The following is a 21,649-nucleotide window of genomic DNA, read 5'->3' on the forward strand; positions in this document are numbered from 1 at the left end:
TTATATAAACTTAGACCCTTATATATATATAACCGTATAGGCCGGCTATAGGGTCTATTACTTCCTATAGGGCGCCTTTAATTAGCGGAGAGTCCTAACCGCCTTATTCCTTTATTAGGAATAGGTAGGAATAGGACTTCTTATAGCGGAGGGCCTTATTATTAGATCTTATTAGCTATCTATACCTAATATATTATCGTCGTACTTAGTAGAGATTACGGTACTTAGGTATAAATCCGGGTTTATCCGCGACCTAGTATAGTTAATGGCTGCCTTTATCGGTCTTGGCTTTATTATCTATAAGGTCCTCGGAACTATTAGACTCCTCTTTAAAATAGTATAGGTCCTCCGGTTCCTTATTATTCTTATATCCTTTATCGAAGACCTTGTTATCGATAATAGTATTTACTAGATCCCTGGATTATTCCTAGTAAAAGTTCCGGTTTCTATACGCTAATTAATCGGACGTATTATTAGCTAAGAGCCGTTATCCGCGTTTATTTATATAGCGGTTTAGCGTTCCTAGGGCTAGTAGGGCGCGGTTATTCCGGCGAAATTATCCTAGTCCTAGTCCTAGTCCTAGTAAGCGATATTCCGGGAATAGTAGGCGATAATCTAGCGCTAGGGAATATCGTTCTGGCTACGGCGAGTAGTATAAAGCCGGGCTACCGCGTCGATCCGGGTATTAAGGAAAAGGCGAGTATACCTAGGAAGATTAGTTCGAGGTCGATATCCGTTCGATCTATAGTAGGGTTCGTCGGGTAATAAGTACCTTCTAGGCTCTATTAGTATAATTCCGGTATTATCCTAGTATTATACTAGCTAGGCTATTTATAAAGTCGGTCGCTATAGTCTCCGGTCCGGGATAGGGAATAGTATTCGCTAGGTTAGCGTCTAAGCGATCCTATATAAGAGCTAAATACTTACCTCTAGGTTTATTAGCCGCCTTCGCTAATCGAATTACCTTATCTATAAAGACACGGATATTATAGCGGGTAACTATATCGTCTAGGGTATATCGCTCGCGTCTTAGCTTATACTCGGCTTCCTTTTAAGGTAATCAGAACCTTTCCTATAAGGCGGTCTTCTATTCGGTAACGGTGGCTATTATAATAAGGTGTAAATATCATCCCTTATTAAGGCTTATAAACTATACGGATACCTCGCCTAATAGATAGCGGGCTAGTCCGTATAAAAGGGACTCGCGGTGCTAGGCACTTAGGCCGGTATACTACTCTATTACGTCGGTAAAGCGGAAGATATCTATATAGATTAGTTTAGTTCCCTCGGTTTTAAGATCCTAGTCGGTAGTAAAGTATAAGGGAGGCTTAAAATAGCCTAGGTCATTAGCCTTAAACCGGTACGTCTAGTTATCGCGCTAGCCGAGGATAGTAAGCAGATCTAATTATTATATATATAGGTATAGTTCCGGGTAGCTAACGCCTAGTATATTCCTTAGGGGAGAACCTGCCCCGGGGGGATTATATCCGGGGGGACTATTACCCGGAGAGGCTACCCGGTACTATTAGCGTTCCGGATTCCTACCGTTCCTAGATCCGATATCCTCCGTCTCGTTATAAGGGTAATATATAATATCGGAGGGCGTGGGGCTTATACGCTTATCGCGGTTACTTATAGTATCGGCTTAGTAACTTTCCTAGTTAGAGAATGGTATACGGCTATAGGCGTTAGGGTATAGTCGGGTATTCCTTTAGAAGGTTTAGCGTACTTTAAAGAAGGGCTTTCCGCTATATCTTTAGGGAAACTTCTAACCGGCTATTCGACTATACTTATAGCAGGGCGGATTAAAAGCGATTCCGATCCCTTAACCTTAATTTTTAGTTTTACCGGCGGAGAATTATAGCCGGCGGTAAAAGGGGCTAGCTCCTTTCCCTTTACTACGCTACTATAGGGTATAACTATAGACTTATAAAGGTCGATATACTCGGGTTCCTTTTTTAGCCAATTATAGAATACCTTCACGAAAAAGTCGTGATAAATAACCCACTTAGCAGGATAAGTTAGTTAAGGGGGCAGGATAGCTTTAGAGACTTTTCCTTTAGAGGTTATAGCATAGCTAGCTCTATTAGTACCAGGGAGGTTCCCTGCTTGCTCGGCTATAAAGAGGAGTAGCCGATATTTAGGCATAAGAACCTTTTCGGCTATATCTAGATAGGCGTTCGCTATTATAGCGAGGGGATATACGCCTTTTAGATCCCTTAGCGTCGGGGGAGAGTCTAGGAGAACGGGGTAAGGAGCGTCGGTTATTATTAAGCGGGTTCCACGATAATATTATTTAGTATTCGATAGGTTATTTTAAATACGGGTCTATTAGGTAACTAATACTCGTGGACTCTTATACTTATCGCTTACTCGCCTAGTCCTAATAAAGGGGAGGCGATTTACTTAGTAGACTACGGTTAACCGGTACCGCTTTAGCTACGTGTCCGCTTAGTACGCTATATACAGCTATTTAACTAAATAGAGGTTTAGTATATAGACCCCTATACTTTACGTTTAAGGGCTAATAAACATAGTCAGGGGCGCGTGTATAAGTGGTTCCTTATCGGCACTATTAGGGCTATGGCTTAATAGTCGCTGCTTATCGCCCGGTCCTATTTAAGGGGAGGCACTTTATTAATAACGAATAGTTACTTACCCTAGGATCGTGTAACTAGAATAGTCTCTATAGTCGTTTAATAGGATTAGTACGCGAACCTTACTAAGATCGAATAATCATATTCTAGTTACTACTATTTAATATATACTAACCGTATATATCTCTAGCTAGCCAGTACTATAGGACCTATAGGAGGATTTAAGTTAGGTAACTTTAGGGTATAGTAAATAATATATAAATAGGATAGATTCTTTAAAGAAGAGGGCGAGGTTCCGGTCGTGTATATCTACGGGGGAACCTCGGGCTATCTAAGGCTAGGCGCTATACTGGGTATAATACTAGGACGGTGCTAGCACCGGTCTAGCGTTATACTGGTTTAGTACCAGTATAGGGCTAGCACTAATCCGGCGCTATACGGGTTTAGTGCCCGTATAGTGCTAGCACTAATCTGGAACCGTATGGTTTTGGGTCCTGGTATAGTGCCGAATAATAGTGCGTAGCAGTACTCGTCCTTATAAAAGAGTGATTACCGGCGCTTAGAGCTTATACGGTTAGTTAACTTACCTTTAGGGTAGGCACTACGGCCCCGCTAGGCTCCGGTCTAGTCACCGCTTCGGTTAGCCCTCCCGGTCCGTTATAGCCCTTTATTATCGTCGCCTTTACCTAGGTTTAGGGCCAGGAAGGCTATAGTTCTATGGCTTCGAGTAGGCGGCACGTTAAGATATTCCGCCGCCTTCTTCCTTTCCGCGATAAGGGCTATCGCCGATACTATTTTAAGGTCTAGCGTTACTTCCTTTATATCCACCCAGTTACCTAAGGCAGGTCGTATAGCATTAAAGAAATCGTTAATCTAAATTTCCCGGGGCTTATTATATATCCCGACATTATAATAGTCCTAAAGCCGGTCCTGCTAATTATCTAGCCAGGCGCCCACCTTCCGAGGGTTAGTAGGCGGCTTATTCTTATATATATCGTAGTTCCTTTAGGAGTCCTTTATACGGGTCGCGATATAGGGTATAGCGTTGGCTTATACTACTACGTAGATCTCTTCCAGGGTCGTGCCCTTTATTAGGGCCTTCCGTCTCTTCGCGACGATAGACTCCTCTACCCACTTAAGTATACCGTTAAAGCCCTTCTAATAGGTTTTGTAGTCTTTACGATCTTCTTTATATCGGCGGTAGTCTTTGGTATAGGCGGCCTTGCCTGTAGCCGTTAGCTCGGAGATATTAGTAGGCTGCCTGTTAACGTTAGTAATAGAGGCGTAGGAAGTAAATTCGGGATAGGTGGCTCGCTACGGCCTAGGGGCTGGATCATTAGGGCGTAGGAAGTCCTAGATTCCGTTACTACGGGCCCTGACTTTATAGAGTCGCTTCTATAGCTCCTAGTCTTCGTGGCTTATATAGATAGTCGTATTAGAGGTTATGCTTATAGCTATAGGCAGCTCGGCGTAAATAGCTTTAAAAGATTATCGAGTAAAAATAAGACTCTTAATTATTATAAATAGCGTATAACTTAATTACGTAAAATAAGCGATCGATCTATTAATTTAATTAACTCTATAGAAATCTCTAATCGTAGTGCTAAATTCCTGCCCTTATTCCTGCGGCAGATACACTCCTACTTTTCGGGCCCGGAATAACCCGCTCCGAACCTGCTTTAGGCCAGCCTATGCGACCCGATACACTTAATCGATCGTAGCGACGATACCGACGATACACTTAATTAATCGTAGCCACGATATATTTAATTTAGAGGCAGGATATTCCGACTATACTACTTGGATATTCCGACTGTAGTTCCGATGGGTCCACTTTTCCGGCCAATTAACTTTTACGTCCTAGACCACACACACACACACACACACAAAGTTATGATCGCTAATTCAACCCATTAAGCCATCATCACGATCATTATCAATCAACTTTAATTAACAAGCGATTACGCTTCTACTACCTACTTTCCTTGCCTTATAATAGCAGCAACAACAATAACAACAAGGCGATATCCGTGGGCGTGGAAGAGGTCGTGGAAGAGGTCGTGGAAGAGGTCGTGGAAGAGGTCATAGAAGAGGTCGTGGAAGAGGTCGTGGAGCTGTTATTACTGGCGGAGGTCGCGGAGCGATTTCTTCTACGATCGGCCTTAATCGAACGAATAAGCTTATCCGTTAATTACAGTAGTAACAATAACAACAACAACAAACAACAGGAGCAGCGGCAGGAGTCGGCTAGATATATAAGGATAAGTGACGGGGAACTGGATTCTGTAAAGAGGCCCTAATTAGTGGTAAATAGATACGAAATAGAATCGCTGTTCTTAATCGAGCAGTCAAAATCATTTCAGTTACTGCCTTTAATTAATCTAAGCGATTAAATTAATCTAAGTAATCAAATTAATCTAAAGCGTTAAAAGGCGTTAAAAGGCGTTAGAGTGGTTTGCGACCGTTGCTATGTCTGTCATTCCGAAATAGGAAGAAAGTGGGTCTATCTCAGAACTATAGTCGGAATATCCAAATAGTACAGTCGGAATATCCTGCCTCTTAATTTATCGTAGCGACGATACGCTTAATTAATTGTGTACGTGTCTGTAAGTATCTAGGCAGAAGAGGAAGTTGTTGCAGCTGGCGTCAGGCATTGTTAGTAGGACCCTAGTCGGAATATCCAATTGCCCTAGTCGGAATATCCTTACCCTAGAATATTACCGGGAGCTTATAGCGGCTATTAATAAGGGTAGGGACGGCGCGGTTATAAGTCGTGTCCTTAGAGGTGCCGATACTATACCGCGCTAACTTTAGGTAGGCTCGTGGTCGGCTTATAGCGGCGGTAGTATCCTTTAAGCGCGCCGCTAGGCGTGCGTGCCCTGCGAGCCGCTACCGCGGTAGAAACGCTATGTTAGCTAGATTAAAGCGTTAACTAAATAGGCTAAAAGGAATAATCGCTATCCTATTAAAGGTGGCTATAAGTCCCCTATAGTCTTTGAACGATCTCTTAGCGGTATAATAGTGCTAATATAGTAGGATAGGGATATAAGTATAACGCCGATAAAGATAGTGCCTCCGGAAATAAACTTAAGGAGGAGGAAAATAGCGAGACTAAGGCCTAGTAAAGGATAGATACCGCTATAATACTAAAGAAAGGCGATGCCGTTACTATGCAGAACGGCTTAGGCAGTATAATCTCGGATAAGTCTTCGATAACAGGAGTGCTTAAGACCACGAAGTGCATATAACTAAAACAACACATATAATAAGGAGACCTTTAAAAGAGGTTCCTAGAGGTGCGCGCTACTCTAATCAGGGTAACGTAGCTTAAACGAAGTGAATATAATAAATATAGCAAAACTTAGGGTTAAAAGGATAATAATTATATAGGATAATAACTATCCTCTATGTCTAGGTGGCGTCGCTATGTATATATAATATATAAGATAAATAAAAAAGATACGCGCGTCCTATAACGTTACGTGATATCCTAACGATATAGCACTAGGTCTCTAATCCACCCCTCTATAATCGGCCCTAGTTATTTTACTTATATCCTCATAGCTATAATATATCTAAATATAATTAGGTTACCCTGATTAAGCTAAGTATAGTCTAGTAAAACTATTCTAAAGACTTACTTACGCTTATAGAGAGTCCGTCCGCCGACTATATAATCCTCCTTCTTAGTATATACTCGCTTTATAGTGGCCATAACTATATCCTTATCCTACTTAATCCTAGCGTTATACCGTAACTATCCTTCCTAGGGAATTGCGCGTAAAGGCGGTATATATAAAGAACTATTAACGGCGGTATTATAAAGTATCGCCTAGTAAACACTATTATATAAATAAACCTAATTATCTTAAGCAAACAAGCTAGGTCTAATCGGACTAATATAAGAGTCTATAGGGCGAGGATTATATAGTCTATAGAATAGATAGCTATAAGATATCTCGACGCCCTTACTATACTCCTTTATATCCTTAATCTATTTACGCTAGATATTAATCTTCCTAGGCTACACTAAGACCTTCTTTAGCGATATCTAAATAATCTCGTAGCTATTTAGGTTAATACCAGTAAACTTAGAAGATTTAGAGGACTTAGGGGTCTTCTTAGGACTCTTCGTGACCTTAGTGATCTTCTTAGGCGTGACCGGTGATAAGGGCTTCTTAGAGATAGCCTTAGGTATCTTAAAACGCACCGGAATACTAGTATCTTTCTTGGGCTCCTATAACTTAGGAGCACTTATAACTAGGGCCTAAGTCTTCTTCTTAACCTAATCAGAGGAACCAGGGGTAGCAGGCTTAGACTTAATAACAGGTTTATGAATAAGGGTAAAACCTATACTCTTAGGGGGTAGTGGCAGAGGGGACTAAGGGACCACCGGGACCGCCAGTATCTTTTAATAGCCAAAACCAAGAATTACTCTAATATAGGATAGCTATTCTTCCTTAATATAATAGGCGTAAGGTATACCGTTATTCGAGTAGTAGCGTCCTTATACGAACCGGTAAATCTTCGAGCTTTAAGGGAATAAGTAGCCCTCCTAGATAATAGCTTGTATCCACTTAATAATAAAGAGGCCGTATAAGTAATTATCCGTCTAATAAGGACCGGGAATAATATAGAAACGGCGAGTAAGGCTAGAGACGGCTTTATTAGGTATACTAATACTACGCAGCTAACCTATAGCGTACTTAAATAACTGTAAAAGGCGGTCCTTAGTATCACTAGTATTCAAAATACTATTATATCTATATATACACTATATCTCTTAATCTATAATCAGACTAATAAAGTGAGTATCGAAGTAGTAAGTAATAGGAATAAAGCGACTTCTCTTAATACGGTTAATTACCTTAAGTAGCTAAAGAGAGTAGATCGGCATTCGGCTATTCAGCTCCTAGTAAGGCGTATTATTAATCCAGGCTATAGGACGGCTATCCCCTTATCTACGCTTAAACATTATACGTATTATATCCTCTAGACTACCCTTCTCTAGTCATCTCTTATTTATTAGGTTATAGTATTATAACGAGAAATTCGCAGACCCACCGGCATATAGTCAGACCGAGAGCCGAGCACGGACCACCGATCCGAACCTATCTCTGTACGAGCGTTAAGGGATCAGTGTAATCTCTTAAGTTAAAGTCTTGGTTTTAAAGTCAGCGCTTAGTTAACGAATATACTATGATTACTCTATGATACTAAGCTATCGAGCCTTTTCTATAATATCTTTTCCTTAACTAAAGTCTACGGACTTTCCTTTCGTTATAATTCTTTAACTTCTATACCTTTAAGGTAGTTAGGCCGAAGATACTACCGAGAAGGACTCAAGGAATAAGCGTCCCCTCGGGGGGAGCTAATAAGGACGCTAAGTAGGCGCCCGTTATACCGAAATTAATAACGATGGTACCCGAGCAGGGACCGGATAAAAATAAGGGGTCCACGGATACGGCGGTTACGCTTAGTCCCGAAGATAGCGGTTTATAGGTCGATCGGCGATCCGTCGCTAGCCCCTCGACGTTAACGTAAAAGGCGTTAATTACGATATTTTCGTAATATCTCTAGTAATAAAGCGAGATTAATCGAGTAATTATAAAGAAGCTCGCTAAACGACTAGCGCCCTAGCGCGATTACGAAAAACCGCTAGTATATAATTATAAGCTAATTAAAGAGTTATTTATAGTTACAGAAATCGACGATTAGTTAGTAGCGATTAAGGCTAGGAACCAGTTTAGACCTAGTGCCTTAGTGCTATAGCAGATCGAATAGGCTTTAACGAAGCTCGAATACGCCTTTTAGACATCCTAGAGGCACTATACCAGGAAGATCGCTAACCCGAATTAGAACGACTTTATAGCGTTTATTCGGTAAGAGTATCTATCCCGGGATATATAACGGTACTATTACTATAAGGAACTTCGTAAGCTACGAATAACCGGCGATATAACGCCGATAAAGCTATTTAAACGGTAGGATAACCTACACAGGCTATTAGGCCAGGAGACGAGCGGAAGCAAAGAGCGTGCCTACGACTATTTTAGCTGGCTGCCCCTACGTATTAAGGATAAGATATTAGAGCGGAGAACTAAACTAGATAAGGCTATAACGCTAGCTTAAGAGGCGTAGCTATTCTAGGATATAAGCCCTATTAAGAAGGCGAGTAATAAGCGGTCGGATACCGGTTATAAAAGGACCTTATCGAACTTCTAGCGTTCGGATAATCACTTAAGCCGGGTAAGCACTCCGGCGACTAGTCGGCGTACGCCCGCCGAGCCAGGTAAAGACTCGAAGGGGGCGCCCCTAATAGGTTAAAAGGCATCGGGCTCGGGCCTAGAGCCTTTATAAGCGTAGCCTAGTATATATACCTTTATAGGCGAGTGCTATAACTACGGCAAAAAGGGTTACCGTTCTAAGGACTACTATAATAATAAGGAATAACGGATAACCGATAACAGGGCAGCGAAGGCTCGCGCCCGTATTAATAATATACACGCTATATATAACGACCTCGATAATAATATTCTGGTTAAGGAACTCTATTCGTCGGGAAACGAGTTAGCGTAGGTAATAAGGGGGCCGGACCTACGCCTAATAACCGGCCAGCGATTATAGTTAGTAAGGTAATAAGATCTCTAACGATAATAATCCGTTACGGAAAGGAGATTAAGTTTAGCGTGGACTTAGATACCTATATATAGGCGGATATTATTAGCCCGGCGTTAATAGAACGCCTAGGGTTAAAGCCGCTTCTAGAGGTTAAGACCCTAGAAATGAAAGGCTTCGACGGTAGCCTGGCAAGGGTCCGCGGAGCGTACGGCTTAGCCTTCTATCTACTAGACGCAGAAGGGCGGCCACGCTTACTAAAAAGGGTCTTCCTATATACGGATCGACCTAAGGGTACCGGATAATTACTACTCTTAAACGATAGTATAGGTTAAGAAGGTATTATAATTAATAGGGCTCGCCGAATATTCGTTTACGGACCGATCTTAATTATAGACCCTAAGCTATAGGCTCGCGAGGTTATTAAAAGGCGCGCGAAGGTATACGTTATATATATCGCTACCGCTACTATTATCGCAGCAGGGAGGCCGGATATAACTATTCCGTCTATAGATAACGATAAGGTGATATACGGACTAGTCGTTAAACTACCGCCGGAAATCGCCGACTACTAAGACGTATTTTTAGAGTAGGCCGTAAAGGAGCTGCCCTTATTAAAGGACGCTAAATACACGATTAACTTATAAAACAGGAAGAACCGCTATTCGGGCCGTTATATCCCTTATCTCGAGCCTAGCTAGAGGAGCTAAAGAAATATATTGCCGAAGGGATAACGAGCGGTTATATCTAATAGTTAATAAGCCTTATAGGCTTACCAGTGCTATTCGTGCCTAAAAAGGACGGTAGCTTATAACTCTATATCGATTATTAAGGGTTAAACGCTATAACGATTAAGAATAGGTACCCTCTGCCCTTAGTCGGTAAGCTATTAGATAGGCTCGCCGGGGCAAAGTACTTTTCTAAGGTGGATATCCGAGATACCTACTATAAGATCCGGATTAAGAAAGAGGACCGCTAGAAGACGGCGTTCAGAACGCGATACGGCCACTACGAGTATACGGTTATGCTATTTAGGCTAATAAATACTCCGGCTACCTTCTAGGCGTATATTCACTAAGCGCTTACCGGTTTAGTAGATATATATTATATCGCTTACCTAGACGATATCCTTATATATTCTATATTAAAGGAATAGTATATAAAGGACCTAAAGAAGGTCTTAGATCGGCTTTATAGGGCCTAGCTATATATAAAGCTATCGAAGTATAAATTCTAATATAACCGAGTAGACTTCTTAGGGTTTATAGTAACCCATAAAGGTATCGCGATAAATCCGGAACGCGTGCGTACGGTTACTAAGTAGCCGGCGCCCGAGTTATTCCGGTATATCTAAGTTTTCCTTGGTTTTACTAATTTTTATAGGAGGTTTATTAAGGGATACTCTAGAGTCACCACGCTATTAACTACGCTATTAAAAGGCAGTTAGGCGGGTAAAAAAAAGGACCTTTTAAGTTCCCGGATAACGCTAAGCGGGCGTTTAAGTTACTAAAGGTCGCTTTCGGGTTAGCGACTATTCTACTGCACTAGAACCCAGTACTAGATATAAGGGTTAAGACGGACGCCTTAAATAAGGCTATTTCCGGGATCCTAAGTTAGAAGTATAAGACTAGATAGTAACCGGTCGCCTACTTCTCGCGGAAGCTTTCCGAAATAGAGTAATAATAGGGTATAGGATAGTAGGAGCTATTAGCTATAATAAAGAGCCTTAAGTATTAGCGCCACTATCTCAAAGGCACGGGACAGGTATTCACGGTGCTAACGGACTATTAGGCGCTTAAGGGCGTACTAAACACGCTAGCGCGGGACCTTCGCGGAAGGCTCGCTAAATAGGTATACCGATTATCGTTATTTAACTTCGAGGTATAATACCGTCTAGATAAGATAAACCCGGTAAACGGCCTATTAAGACGGCCGGATTATATAGTAGATAAGACGCTATATAATAATATACTTCCTACCCTATTATAAAGATTATAACTAGTTAGCGACCTCCTAATAAGCGTTCGTTAAGGGATCGCGAGTATCCACCTTACCCTAATAAGTAACGCGGTAAAGATTATATGCGTTTAAGCCGCTTAGGTAACGCTACCCGAATATAGGCTTAGTAAGCGTAAGCGGGCATAGACTCTATAGGAGGGGGCCCTGCCTAGCTTAAGAAATAAGGACGGAAAAGGGCTATAACCCCTATATCCTACTAATAGCACCCGGCGTGTTATCGTTACTACTATTACCCGCTCCTAAATATAAGATATAGGGTATAAGGCGACTACCTAATAAAGGGTCGCCGATAAGATATCGCCGACGCCTAAGGCTAAGGCTAGGGTTACTATAATACCGGATTAGTATATCCTATATTCTATAGCTAAAGAGCTAGCTAGGAATAAAACGGCAGGTCGGTATACTATTAGTAAGGAACTAAAAGATCTGGTTAAAGGGCTATAGACTACTAACCCGGATTATATATCCTTAATTAAGAATATTCGCTAGGGGACCGGAAAGAGGGCGGGGTACTCTCTTAGAGATAAGGATATACTACTATTTAAGGGACGGTTAGTACTACCTGTATAGGGCGCCCTAAGGGCGGAGGTCCTGCGATAGCACCACGATAACCCTAGGGCTAGGCACGTAGGAGCGAATAAGATACTCGAGCAGATTTTAAGAAAGTTCTACTAAGTGGACTTAGCGGCGGACGTTCGTAATTATATCGCCGTATATTCGGCGTGTTAAGGAGTATAGGTGCTATGGTATAAGCTATACGGTTAGCTATAAACGCTGCCGTTACCTATATATCCGTTCTAAGAGATTAGTATAGATTTTATCACGGGTCTACTACCTATAAAAGGGGTAGATAGGTAAACGTATAACGCTATCCTAGTAATCGTTAACTAGTATATAAAGTATACTCTATTTATTCTTATATAAAAGGACCTAATAGCACCCTAGCTAGCGGCGCTACTATATAAGGAAATTAAGTACCGATTCGGTAGCCTAAAGAGTATAGTAATAGACTAGGATAAGCTATTTATTAGTTAGTTTTAGATAGAGTTCTACCGTAAGTAGGTAAACGCTTAGCGACTATCTACTATATACCACCTATAAACGGATAATAAAACGGAATAAATATATTAGTTCCTAATTAAGTACCTACGAATAATCGCCGGTAACGCGATAATATAATAGCCTATTTAGTTATTAAAAGCAGGGTTCGCCTATAATAATAATAAGTATTCCTCGCTTAGTACCTCGCTATATAAAGCGTTATATAGGTACTATCCACGTATAATAGAGTATATTCGACCTAGGGATAATACCCGGGTATAAGGCGTTTAAGAATGTATTAAGAAACTAGCGGAGGTTCGGCGGAAGGTCCGCGAATACTAGGCGCGTGCTACGGAGTATTAGGCTTGGCACTATAATAAGCGCCACTAACTATAGCAGTATAAGGTAGGCGATATCGTTAGACTATCCATAAAGAACTTCCGATTCCGGTAAGGGTCGAAGCTAGCACCGCGATATATTCGGGTATAGGTAACTAAAAGGATTAGCGAGTAGGCGTATAGGGTTCGCCTTCCTACGCAGTACGCGAGGATATACGATATATTCCCGGTATCCTTATTAGAACCATAGAAAGACCGAGTAGCTGTAAAGCTATCGGTAAAAGATCTCCCGCCTCTAGGGGAGGAGTAAGATAAATAGGAGGTAAAAGATATTATTAGTTATAAAGAAGAATAAGGGAAAACGTTTTATCTTATAAAGTAAGCAGGCTAGCCGGTAGAGTATAATACCTAAGAACCAGAGGACCATCTAAAGAACGCTCTAGGGATCCGGAAAAGGTACTAAAAGCATAAAAAGCATATATATAAAAAGTAGGATAACTATAAGATAGTATAAGGCGCCGAAGGGTTATCGGATATAAAAATAAGAACTTAATTACAGGTTATAATAACCTTTTTCTTTATAGTAACTAAATAAACGGAGTTAAGCTCCGATTAGTCCTAAATCCTAAACTATTAGAATAAAGTTTAACGCTATTTTAGGCGATTATTGCCGGCGATTGCTCGGCGAAATAAAAAAGAAACTTAGTTACTAAAGCCGTGAAAATCGGTTTTATTATCGATATTAATAGCGGTATTATCGTTATTATCGGGGCCCGACGGAGTAACGGTGGCACGGCGATAAGGTATACGAATACGATAATAAGGAATATCCTCTTTATCGGAAAAGGCGAATATTAGCGGCGTGTACTCGGCGTTACTAGCCGGAGTATTAATAGCCGATAAAGAAGTTTAACGATAAGCAGGACGGCGGGGACAAGCCGTAGGGCGAGAGGTAGGCTTAATAGCCTTATTAGAGCTATCGGCGAAAGGGTTATTATCGCTATCGGCGGAGGCAGTATAGCCATAGCGAGTAGCCGCCAAACTACCAGCGAAATAACGTGCCAGGGCAGGGCGTTAAGGGTTATTTATAGCTGCTAATAGGTTAGCGAGCCTATCCAGCGAAGGGAACGCCTTAAGGCCGCGTAAGCGATCCTCGCGGTTAAACGGGCGGAAACCGTTTATCGCTGAATCCTTAATAAAAGAGATAAGCGACTTAACGTTACGGAGGTCGCCCTTATAAGGAGGACGGGTTTAGTCTAGTAACGCCGACGCTTCGGCGTTATTAATATAACTAAGACGGTATATAAAGTTAACCGTTATTATAGAATATAAGGATAAGATCTTATCTAAAACCAGTATCTACGACTACTAACTATCAGGAATATAGCCGAACGCTCGGCGACCAGAAAAAGAACTTATATCCTTAGCAGTAAGCTTTTTCTTACCGCGGTGTATAACTACGCGAAACCACTTATAGGCCTTAGAAATACGCTTATAGGCGCGACGCCGAGCTATTAGTATTAGGTTATTATCTATTATATAAACGCGCTTACTGCTATTCTATAGTAACTAAGCAGCGCCTAGTAAGAAATCCGGAATCTAACGCTAATTAGTATAGGAAAAACGCCGAAGAGTCGGCGGACCTATAGTGACGTATTTTTAATAGCCGCGGGCGTAGGCGATATAGCGACTAACGCCGGTGCTATCACTAGCTTTATCGAAGCAGTTAACGCTAATATAGGCGTCTAACTAGGACACGCAGAATAAGCAGGGAGCTTCGTCCCTAATAGCTAATTCCTAGCCCTTATTAGTATTATATTTAAGCTTACGCAGAGCTATAGTAACCTATAGATTAACCGACGATATAATAACGACGGGTCGGCGTTAATAATAATAATAGTAACGATAGATAGACGAAATTAATAATCGGCGAACGGTCAGCGATTATAATAATAGAAGATGATTATAGAAGGAAGATTAAGAGCTATAAGGAGAATTACGCGAAGGAACTATATACTCGTAACGAATAGGTGCCTGGGGTTAGGCATAATATCCGCGGAAGGTTAGATAACCATAGGCAATAATAATAAGCATCGCGGAGTTTCTATAGTAATATTCGGATAAATCACGAGGCATATAGTCGGCGATAGAACGCCGACGAATAAGTAAATAAGGGAGCGGCCACTCTTTTTTTCCTACGGGTTTTTAATAAGGGCTCGCATAGAACCAGATAAAGATAATTAATCGCGATAAACGCGTAATTAAAGGCATCACGATAATATAAGTCTATAGGACTAGACTTATCAGGGGGGGCACCAGTATAACAACATAATCGTAGACCTATCGGCATATAGTCGGACCGATAGCCGCGCACGGACCACCGATCCGAACCTATCTCTGTACGCGCGTTAAGGGATCAGTTTCATCTCTTAAGTTAAAGTCTTGGTTTGAAGTCAGCGCTTGGTTAACGAATATACCGCGATCACTCTGCGATACTAAGCTATCGAGCCTTTTCTATGATATCTTTTCCTTAACTAAAGTCTACGGACTTTCCTTTCGTTACAGAGAAAGCTATATTAAACCAGTAGTAGTAAGCTTCTTTCTATTGAATAGTAGACTTGGTAAAAGCTTTTTTATATTATATAGTAGACCCGTTATTATATTTTCCCTTCTTTATTACGTTATAGATACTTATATTATTTAATATACTTTTATCTCTTCTTATATCTTATATCTTTATATTATTCACTGTATATATTAATAATTAAAGCATAGCTATATTACTAAGTTATTAATATAAACAAATCAGTATTAAGCTATATATAGATTTATATTCCTGATTCTTCTACCTCTATCTATATAATAGTTTTTAATATCAGGCATTAATATAATACATAGTATATATTCAGAATAAGTATAATTAAGTGTAGATATAAGTATATAAGATACTATATATTTTAAGCCTAGTAATATATTTAGATTATATATTAAAAAGCTTAATAGTTATTATCTTAAATATAAAAGCATTTAGTAAGCTATTAGAGTTTTAAATATTATAGACTTAGTATATACAATATTATTACTACCTCGAATCTAGTAGTTTAAGTATTTAGGATGCTATTCTCGAAGACTTAGTAGACTATATATTAAAGATCTATATAGCTAGCTAGAAATAGAAACCTATTATTAGTTAGAAGGTATAGTTAATTATACTAGGGGACTTAGTTACTCTAACCAGGGCAGTATTAATAAGACTAGATATTAGAAACTACTGGTTATAACTATATATATATACTTCTAGATATTTTACTTACTATATTATATATAAACTAAATAATAACTGGTTCTAGAAGTAAAATACTAAACTAATACTAGTAGCGATATACTTATATGTATATACATATTAAGAGGTTTAGTATTTGAAGAAATGTTTATTTTTATAGTATCTATATATTTAATATAATCGTGGCGATATAGATTTAATAAGTTAAATATGTATCTATATAAGAGTATATATAAGAAATTTATCTAAGCCCTAGGAGTATTACTATATTTGGAAGGGGTAAATACACTAGGTAAAGAAATACTATCTTATAATATAACTTAGTATATATAATAAAAGAATAGGATATCGTTTTATATACTTTTATCTTAATAGGTTAAGATAACATTAAAATTAATATATATATTAAGACTATTTATTTATTTATCTTAATACACCGGTTATTCCATATCTATCAATATACTATTTATTCTTATTTCTTTCGAGCTCTAATAGCCTTAGTATATATAATATTATTAGAAGATATTATACTACGTGAATATAAGTATTATAGAACTATCAGAAGTATAGCTAAGTGGATATTATATAAGTCGGGAAAAGGATATAGTATTAGGTAGAAAACAGTAAGAAGACTACTTCTAAGCTAGGCTAGATAAGTTATTATTTTAGGATACTTAAGTTATATTATAGACTTTAAGACCCTAATGGTTCTAATTCGGGAATATATAATCTGTTTCTATAAATAAATTTACTATATCTATAGTAATAGTAATTTATAAAAGAAAGCTACTCTATAGTAGTTCTAGGCTAAAGGCAACTGCTATAATACTAACAATACGTCTTTCTATATAGATGATCGTAACGAGACGATAGTAGAGCCGTGGCTATATAATCAGACTAGTGGCCACGTGTAGGCTACTAATTCGAACCTATTGTATTATAGATATTAAGAGACTTAGTTTAATCACGTAAATCAAAGTCTTGGTTTAAAGTCAGCGTTTATTTAACGATAACATAGCGACAGCTCTAAGATTATAACCTATTAAGGCTGTACTATAATATATTTTCCTTAACTAAAGTTCATAGACTTTCCTTTGATTATAATAAGTTTAATAATTTATACGGCTTTATTTAATAAAGGAGGTAGTTTTATAAAGTAGACTTAGGCTCTAGCTTATTAACTAGATCTATATACTTTATACCTATATTATCTACATTATAAGATTATTATTATATATTAATTAATTTAGATAGTTTATCTAAATTAGTAAACACGTAATAAAGTATAGTACCCTGGAATATATACTATAGCCCCTTGTTATTAAGTTATTTTTATTACTATAGCTTATATTAATAGTGACTTTAATAGTCTGGCTAAGTTTATAGGTTTATATTAACTCTTTATGGCATCTAGTATAAAAGCAGCTAGTTATAAGAGTATCTTAATCTATATTATATAGACTAAATAGTATTATAAATCTATATACCTAATCCTAAATATATATATTATATTATAGCCGCTCTAGAATACAGAGTATATACTAATTTAAGTAAAATATATCGTTTAATATATAGACAAACTACACTAAAAAAAGTGTAATTTTTCCCCTTAGATTATAAAATTACATTACAAATTACACGTAATGTAATGTAATTTGTAATGTAATTTTTTCAATGCTCTGCCGACGATACACTTAATTAATACACTTAATTAATCGCAACGACAATACACTTAATTAATCGTAACGACGGTACGGTTAATTAATCATAGCAACGGTCCCGACGATACGCTTAATTAATCGTAGAGACGATACTAACGATATACTTAATTAATCGCAACGACGATACACTTAGTTAATCGTAACAACGATACGCTTAGTTAATCGTAACGACGATACGCTTAATACGTGTCTATAAGTATCTAGGTATAAAAAGCAGTGATAACGGCTGGCGTCAGGTATTATCAGTACTGCCCCAGTCGGAATAACCAAGTGCCCCAGTCGGACTAACCGTACCCATGGAATATCCCTTTATTAGCTCATTTCCGATAAATATAGAAACAGAGAGGCGCTACGTTATTAGCGCAGATACGGATAATACAGCACTTAGCATAACTGCACGCTGACTATGAGGAGATGCGGGGGAGGAGATTCCCCGAGGGAAAAGAAGAAGGGGGGGGGGGGGGGGGGGACATCATAAATGGCGAGACCGCCCCTTCCGATGTAGCTCTGCCGCCTTTCCTTTCGAATCTCGACGCTTGAAAGGGGCTCTATTTCCAAATCAGTGGCCCCGTGGCTCTATCGAATAAGAAAGGAGCGCAGCATTAGAGTTCTTTGCCATTTCCTTATTCGTCTTTTCGACATTTCTTGTCAGTATATGATCAACTAGAGTGGAGATACCCCTACCCGACGATATAGCATATAACGTGAGATAGTGACTGGTTTTCCTCCACCCTGCCTGCACTTTCACGACACAACTAACCAAGTAATTTACAGTCATCCCAAGGCTGAACAAGTCCCCACCCCGGCAAGATGAGTGACTTCTATTCTGACGATGATGATTTCGACGTCCACGTCCGGAGTTCAAGGCGCCACGCCTCTCCACCTTACAACTATGTGGAAGCACCTCGCGAACGACCTGTCAGCTACTTTGCTGCAGACCGCCAGGCTGGCGCTTACCTAGTTCCCGGGAGAACTGTTGTCAGAACCCGCTCTAGGTCACGAGAACGCTTTCGTCAGCCCAACTCACCCCAATCTCCTCCAGCTCCGGCATCTCATCCTGTTATCATCAACAATAATCGCTTCTACCACGAGCGCTCTGACGATGAAGATGACTACCGCCAGCTGCAGGTGGTGCCGCCTCGTCAGCGCTCCCTCTCTCGGTCTCGCCCAACGGCAGACTTGATTAGCCGTCAGGAGTTTGAGGCCGAACGCTTGAGGCGGGAACTCGAAGAGATGAAGCTCAACCAATTGCGAGATGAAGATGAGCGTCGCGCACAGAAACAGTCACGAGATGAAGCAGAACTACGCCGCGCCAAACGGGAGCTCGACGAAATCCGCGCTCGAGAAGAGCGTGAAAAAGAAGAAGAACGTATTAAAAGAGAACTAGTACTGGAGCGCTTGAAAGAGGAAGAGCGTGAAAAGGAGCTAAAGAAACAGCGCGAAGAGGAAGCCCAAGCAGCTGTGGAGCGGTACAAGCAGCAGGAACGCGAGCGCATGGCTCGGGAAGAAAGAGAGGCGGCGGAGCGGGAAAAAGAATACCAACGGCGCCTCCAGGAGGACCTGATCCAGTCAGGCCTTGATGAAAAGCATATCACAGCCATTTTGAAGAAGGAAAAAGTTCCCGAGAATCCCGCCCCCGCTCCTGCTCCGGCGGCACCGCCCGCCGAGATGTCTCGCCAAACATATACTCGCATGGCACGAAAGCATCTATCTATCGAAACCTTGAGGACGTTTCATATTGAATATGACCTTGACATTGTAAGCCTACGCTGCCCAGCACCCTGATCTCAAATTCGCCATCGTAAAACACCACCTTAGCTAACCACAAACTTTGTGCCATCTGACAGGATCCCGACTATGTACTCATCAAGCGATGGGTGCCCAACTGGGAGCAGGACACGTTGTGGAACCATACGCGGGATTTACGTGAAAAGAGGTCCAGCAGGCTCCTCCTTGAGGTGGGTGACAAGAGGCGTGGGCGAGACGACACGAAGTTCGAATGGGTGAGGAAGAAGAGCGACCGCAAGCGGAGCAAGTCGCCCGCCCTACTCATGTATCTTGCTGGCGCTCGGCCTGCTTAACAATCACCTTCATTCGTACAAGTTTCTTGTGATTTCCCGTTGTTCTTCCAGGAAGTGGAGTTGGCATGGGCATGTTCTTGCTCTTAATTGAATTCTGTAACTTGAATGTACCTCATACTTGGGCTCGTGCTTCAGTGTTGGTGATTTGCTGCCTAATCCACTTTGATTCCCCACCCATGCTCAGCTCTCCGCATCAATTCCTCGTACAATGTCCACGCCAGCGCGGAGCTGAGGGCTTTCCGACTCATGCGGAGCACTAGTCCGTCAAGAAGCGATCGTACGCCTTCTTGCGAGACCATCTTATGGCACGCTTGGTACATGTTAAGATATGACGACGGTTCCAGTTGAATCCTGGTCTTGATTGCATCAAAGGGATTGGAGATTACCGAGCAGGCACCACCTGCTAGAACACCCGACGTAAAGTTAATCACCCCGGCCTGAGTCGTTTTGAGTGATATGTGCGACTCATCTTGCGGAGAGGCTGACCCTTTAGTAGCCACGACGCTGAGTTGCTTTTTCAGGAATTCGTATATTAAAACATAGGTGCCGGCGTACGGAGCATCACGGATAGCCGTAGCACCAAACCCGGAAAAGAATCCTCGGATACCACCCGTCGCATAGATATCCCGAGACGCATGTAGCATGGAGCCGTATGAATATAGACTTGACTCATATCGTACTTTGATTACTGTTAAGGGCATGAGGGCGAGGCCAGCAAATGTCCTGGCAACTGCACCGGCGAGTAGGTTGGCCCAGGGGGAGAGCTTGGGCAGGGAGGACGAGGAAGGAGCCGAGAACCTGGGGTTGAGGCTACCTGGTCCGGCCCAGTGGGAAGTCTGAGATATACGCTGGCGTATCGTGTTTAGGGATGTGAAATACAAAGCAGAACCAAAACCCGTCCTGAGAGCAGAAGGCACAGTTCCTCGCCAGAAGGCGCATATCCTTCCAGGGGATGATGCCACTTGCTTGAGATGGAACGCGAAGCTTCGATGATTTGCCTGCTGTACTCTTGTCTTCAGCAGGTCCAGGGGCTGAAGAAGAATGGCGGATGTTAGACCAGATCCAAGGCCGGCCATGAAGTGTCGTCCTGATAGGCCACACCATTAGCAATAATCTGACACGAGGTTTGACAAAGCCTGTGCTCACTTGACATTGACGTATTTGTGTCGCTCCGAGCCATTCCGGCGTTTACTGCCGGGACCCGGGCAGAATTATGTATTCGCGGGATTATAATCAGAAATGCGGGAGGCGAAAGAGGCGACTCGGCGATGTTCCTAGTCTGAAGGAAGAAAGACTCGTAGTTTTCGTAAGCTTCCACAGGATATCGGATCCGGGTTATCACATCTGCCGGGCGCAGGGCAACTGTATCGGACCTTTGCTCCCGAAGCCGGAAGCAGGAAAACGTCAGTAAGGACGCAGGGAAATGTCGCACAGGCTGGCCCAAAGCAGGTCCGGAACGGGTTATTCCGGGCCCGAAAGTGGGAGTGGATCTGCCGCAGGAATAAGGGCAGGAATTTAGCACTACGATTAGAGATTTCCATAGAGTTAATTAAATTAATAGATCGATCGCCTATTTTACGTAATTAAGTTATACGCTATTTATAATAATTAAGAGTCTTATTTGCTTAATAACCTATTAAAGCTATTTACGCCGGGCTGCCTATAGCTATAACCACTATAATCTTAAATACGATTATCTATATAAGCCACGAAGACTAAGAGCTATAGTAACGCCTCTACGAAGTCAGGGCCCGTAGTAACGGAGTTTAGGACTTCCTACGCCCTAACGATCTAATCCTAAGGCCGTAGCGAGCTACCCGTCCCGAATTTACCTCCTACGCCTTTATCGCTAACGTTAATAGGCAGCCTACTAATATCTCCGAGCTAACAGTTATAGGCAAGGCCGCCTATACCGAAGACTACCACCGATATAAAGAAGATCGTAAGGACT

The 21,649-nt window shown here is 41.0% G+C and overlaps 3 protein-coding genes across 3 annotated transcripts; 1 reads left to right on the forward strand and 2 right to left on the reverse strand.

Moving 5' to 3' along the window:
• Nucleotides 1-4,443: 4,443 nt before the first annotated feature.
• ACRALDRAFT_210706 (uncharacterized protein) lies at nt 4,444-5,251 on the reverse strand (the record flags this gene model as incomplete). Its single annotated transcript, XM_071023321.1, has 4 exons — nt 4,444-4,457; nt 4,526-4,541; nt 4,607-4,711; nt 5,198-5,251. The coding sequence occupies 4 exons, from the start codon at nt 5,249-5,251 to the stop codon at nt 4,444-4,446; spliced, it is 189 nt and encodes a 62-aa protein (XP_070875147.1).
• A 13,176-nt stretch (nt 5,252-18,427) lies between these two features.
• Nucleotides 18,428-19,698, forward strand: ACRALDRAFT_2027737 (uncharacterized protein; the record flags this gene model as incomplete). Its single annotated transcript, XM_071020487.1, has 2 exons — nt 18,428-19,375; nt 19,465-19,698. 2 exons carry the CDS (start codon nt 18,428-18,430, stop codon nt 19,696-19,698), a joined length of 1,182 nt encoding a protein of 393 aa, XP_070875148.1.
• Nucleotides 19,699-19,781: 83 nt separating this feature from the next.
• ACRALDRAFT_210704 (uncharacterized protein) lies at nt 19,782-20,878 on the reverse strand (the record flags this gene model as incomplete). The annotated part of the gene is made up of 3 exons (XM_071023318.1): nt 19,782-19,827; nt 19,873-20,785; nt 20,845-20,878. The coding sequence occupies 3 exons, from the start codon at nt 20,876-20,878 to the stop codon at nt 19,782-19,784; spliced, it is 993 nt and encodes a 330-aa protein (XP_070875149.1).
• Nucleotides 20,879-21,649: the final 771 nt, after the last annotated feature.

The sequence above is a fragment of the Sodiomyces alcalophilus genome, assembly GCF_042370955.1.
Source record: "Sodiomyces alcalophilus JCM 7366 unplaced genomic scaffold ACRALscaffold_4, whole genome shotgun sequence".
NCBI classification, from domain to species: domain Eukaryota; kingdom Fungi; phylum Ascomycota; class Sordariomycetes; order Glomerellales; family Plectosphaerellaceae; genus Sodiomyces; species Sodiomyces alcalophilus.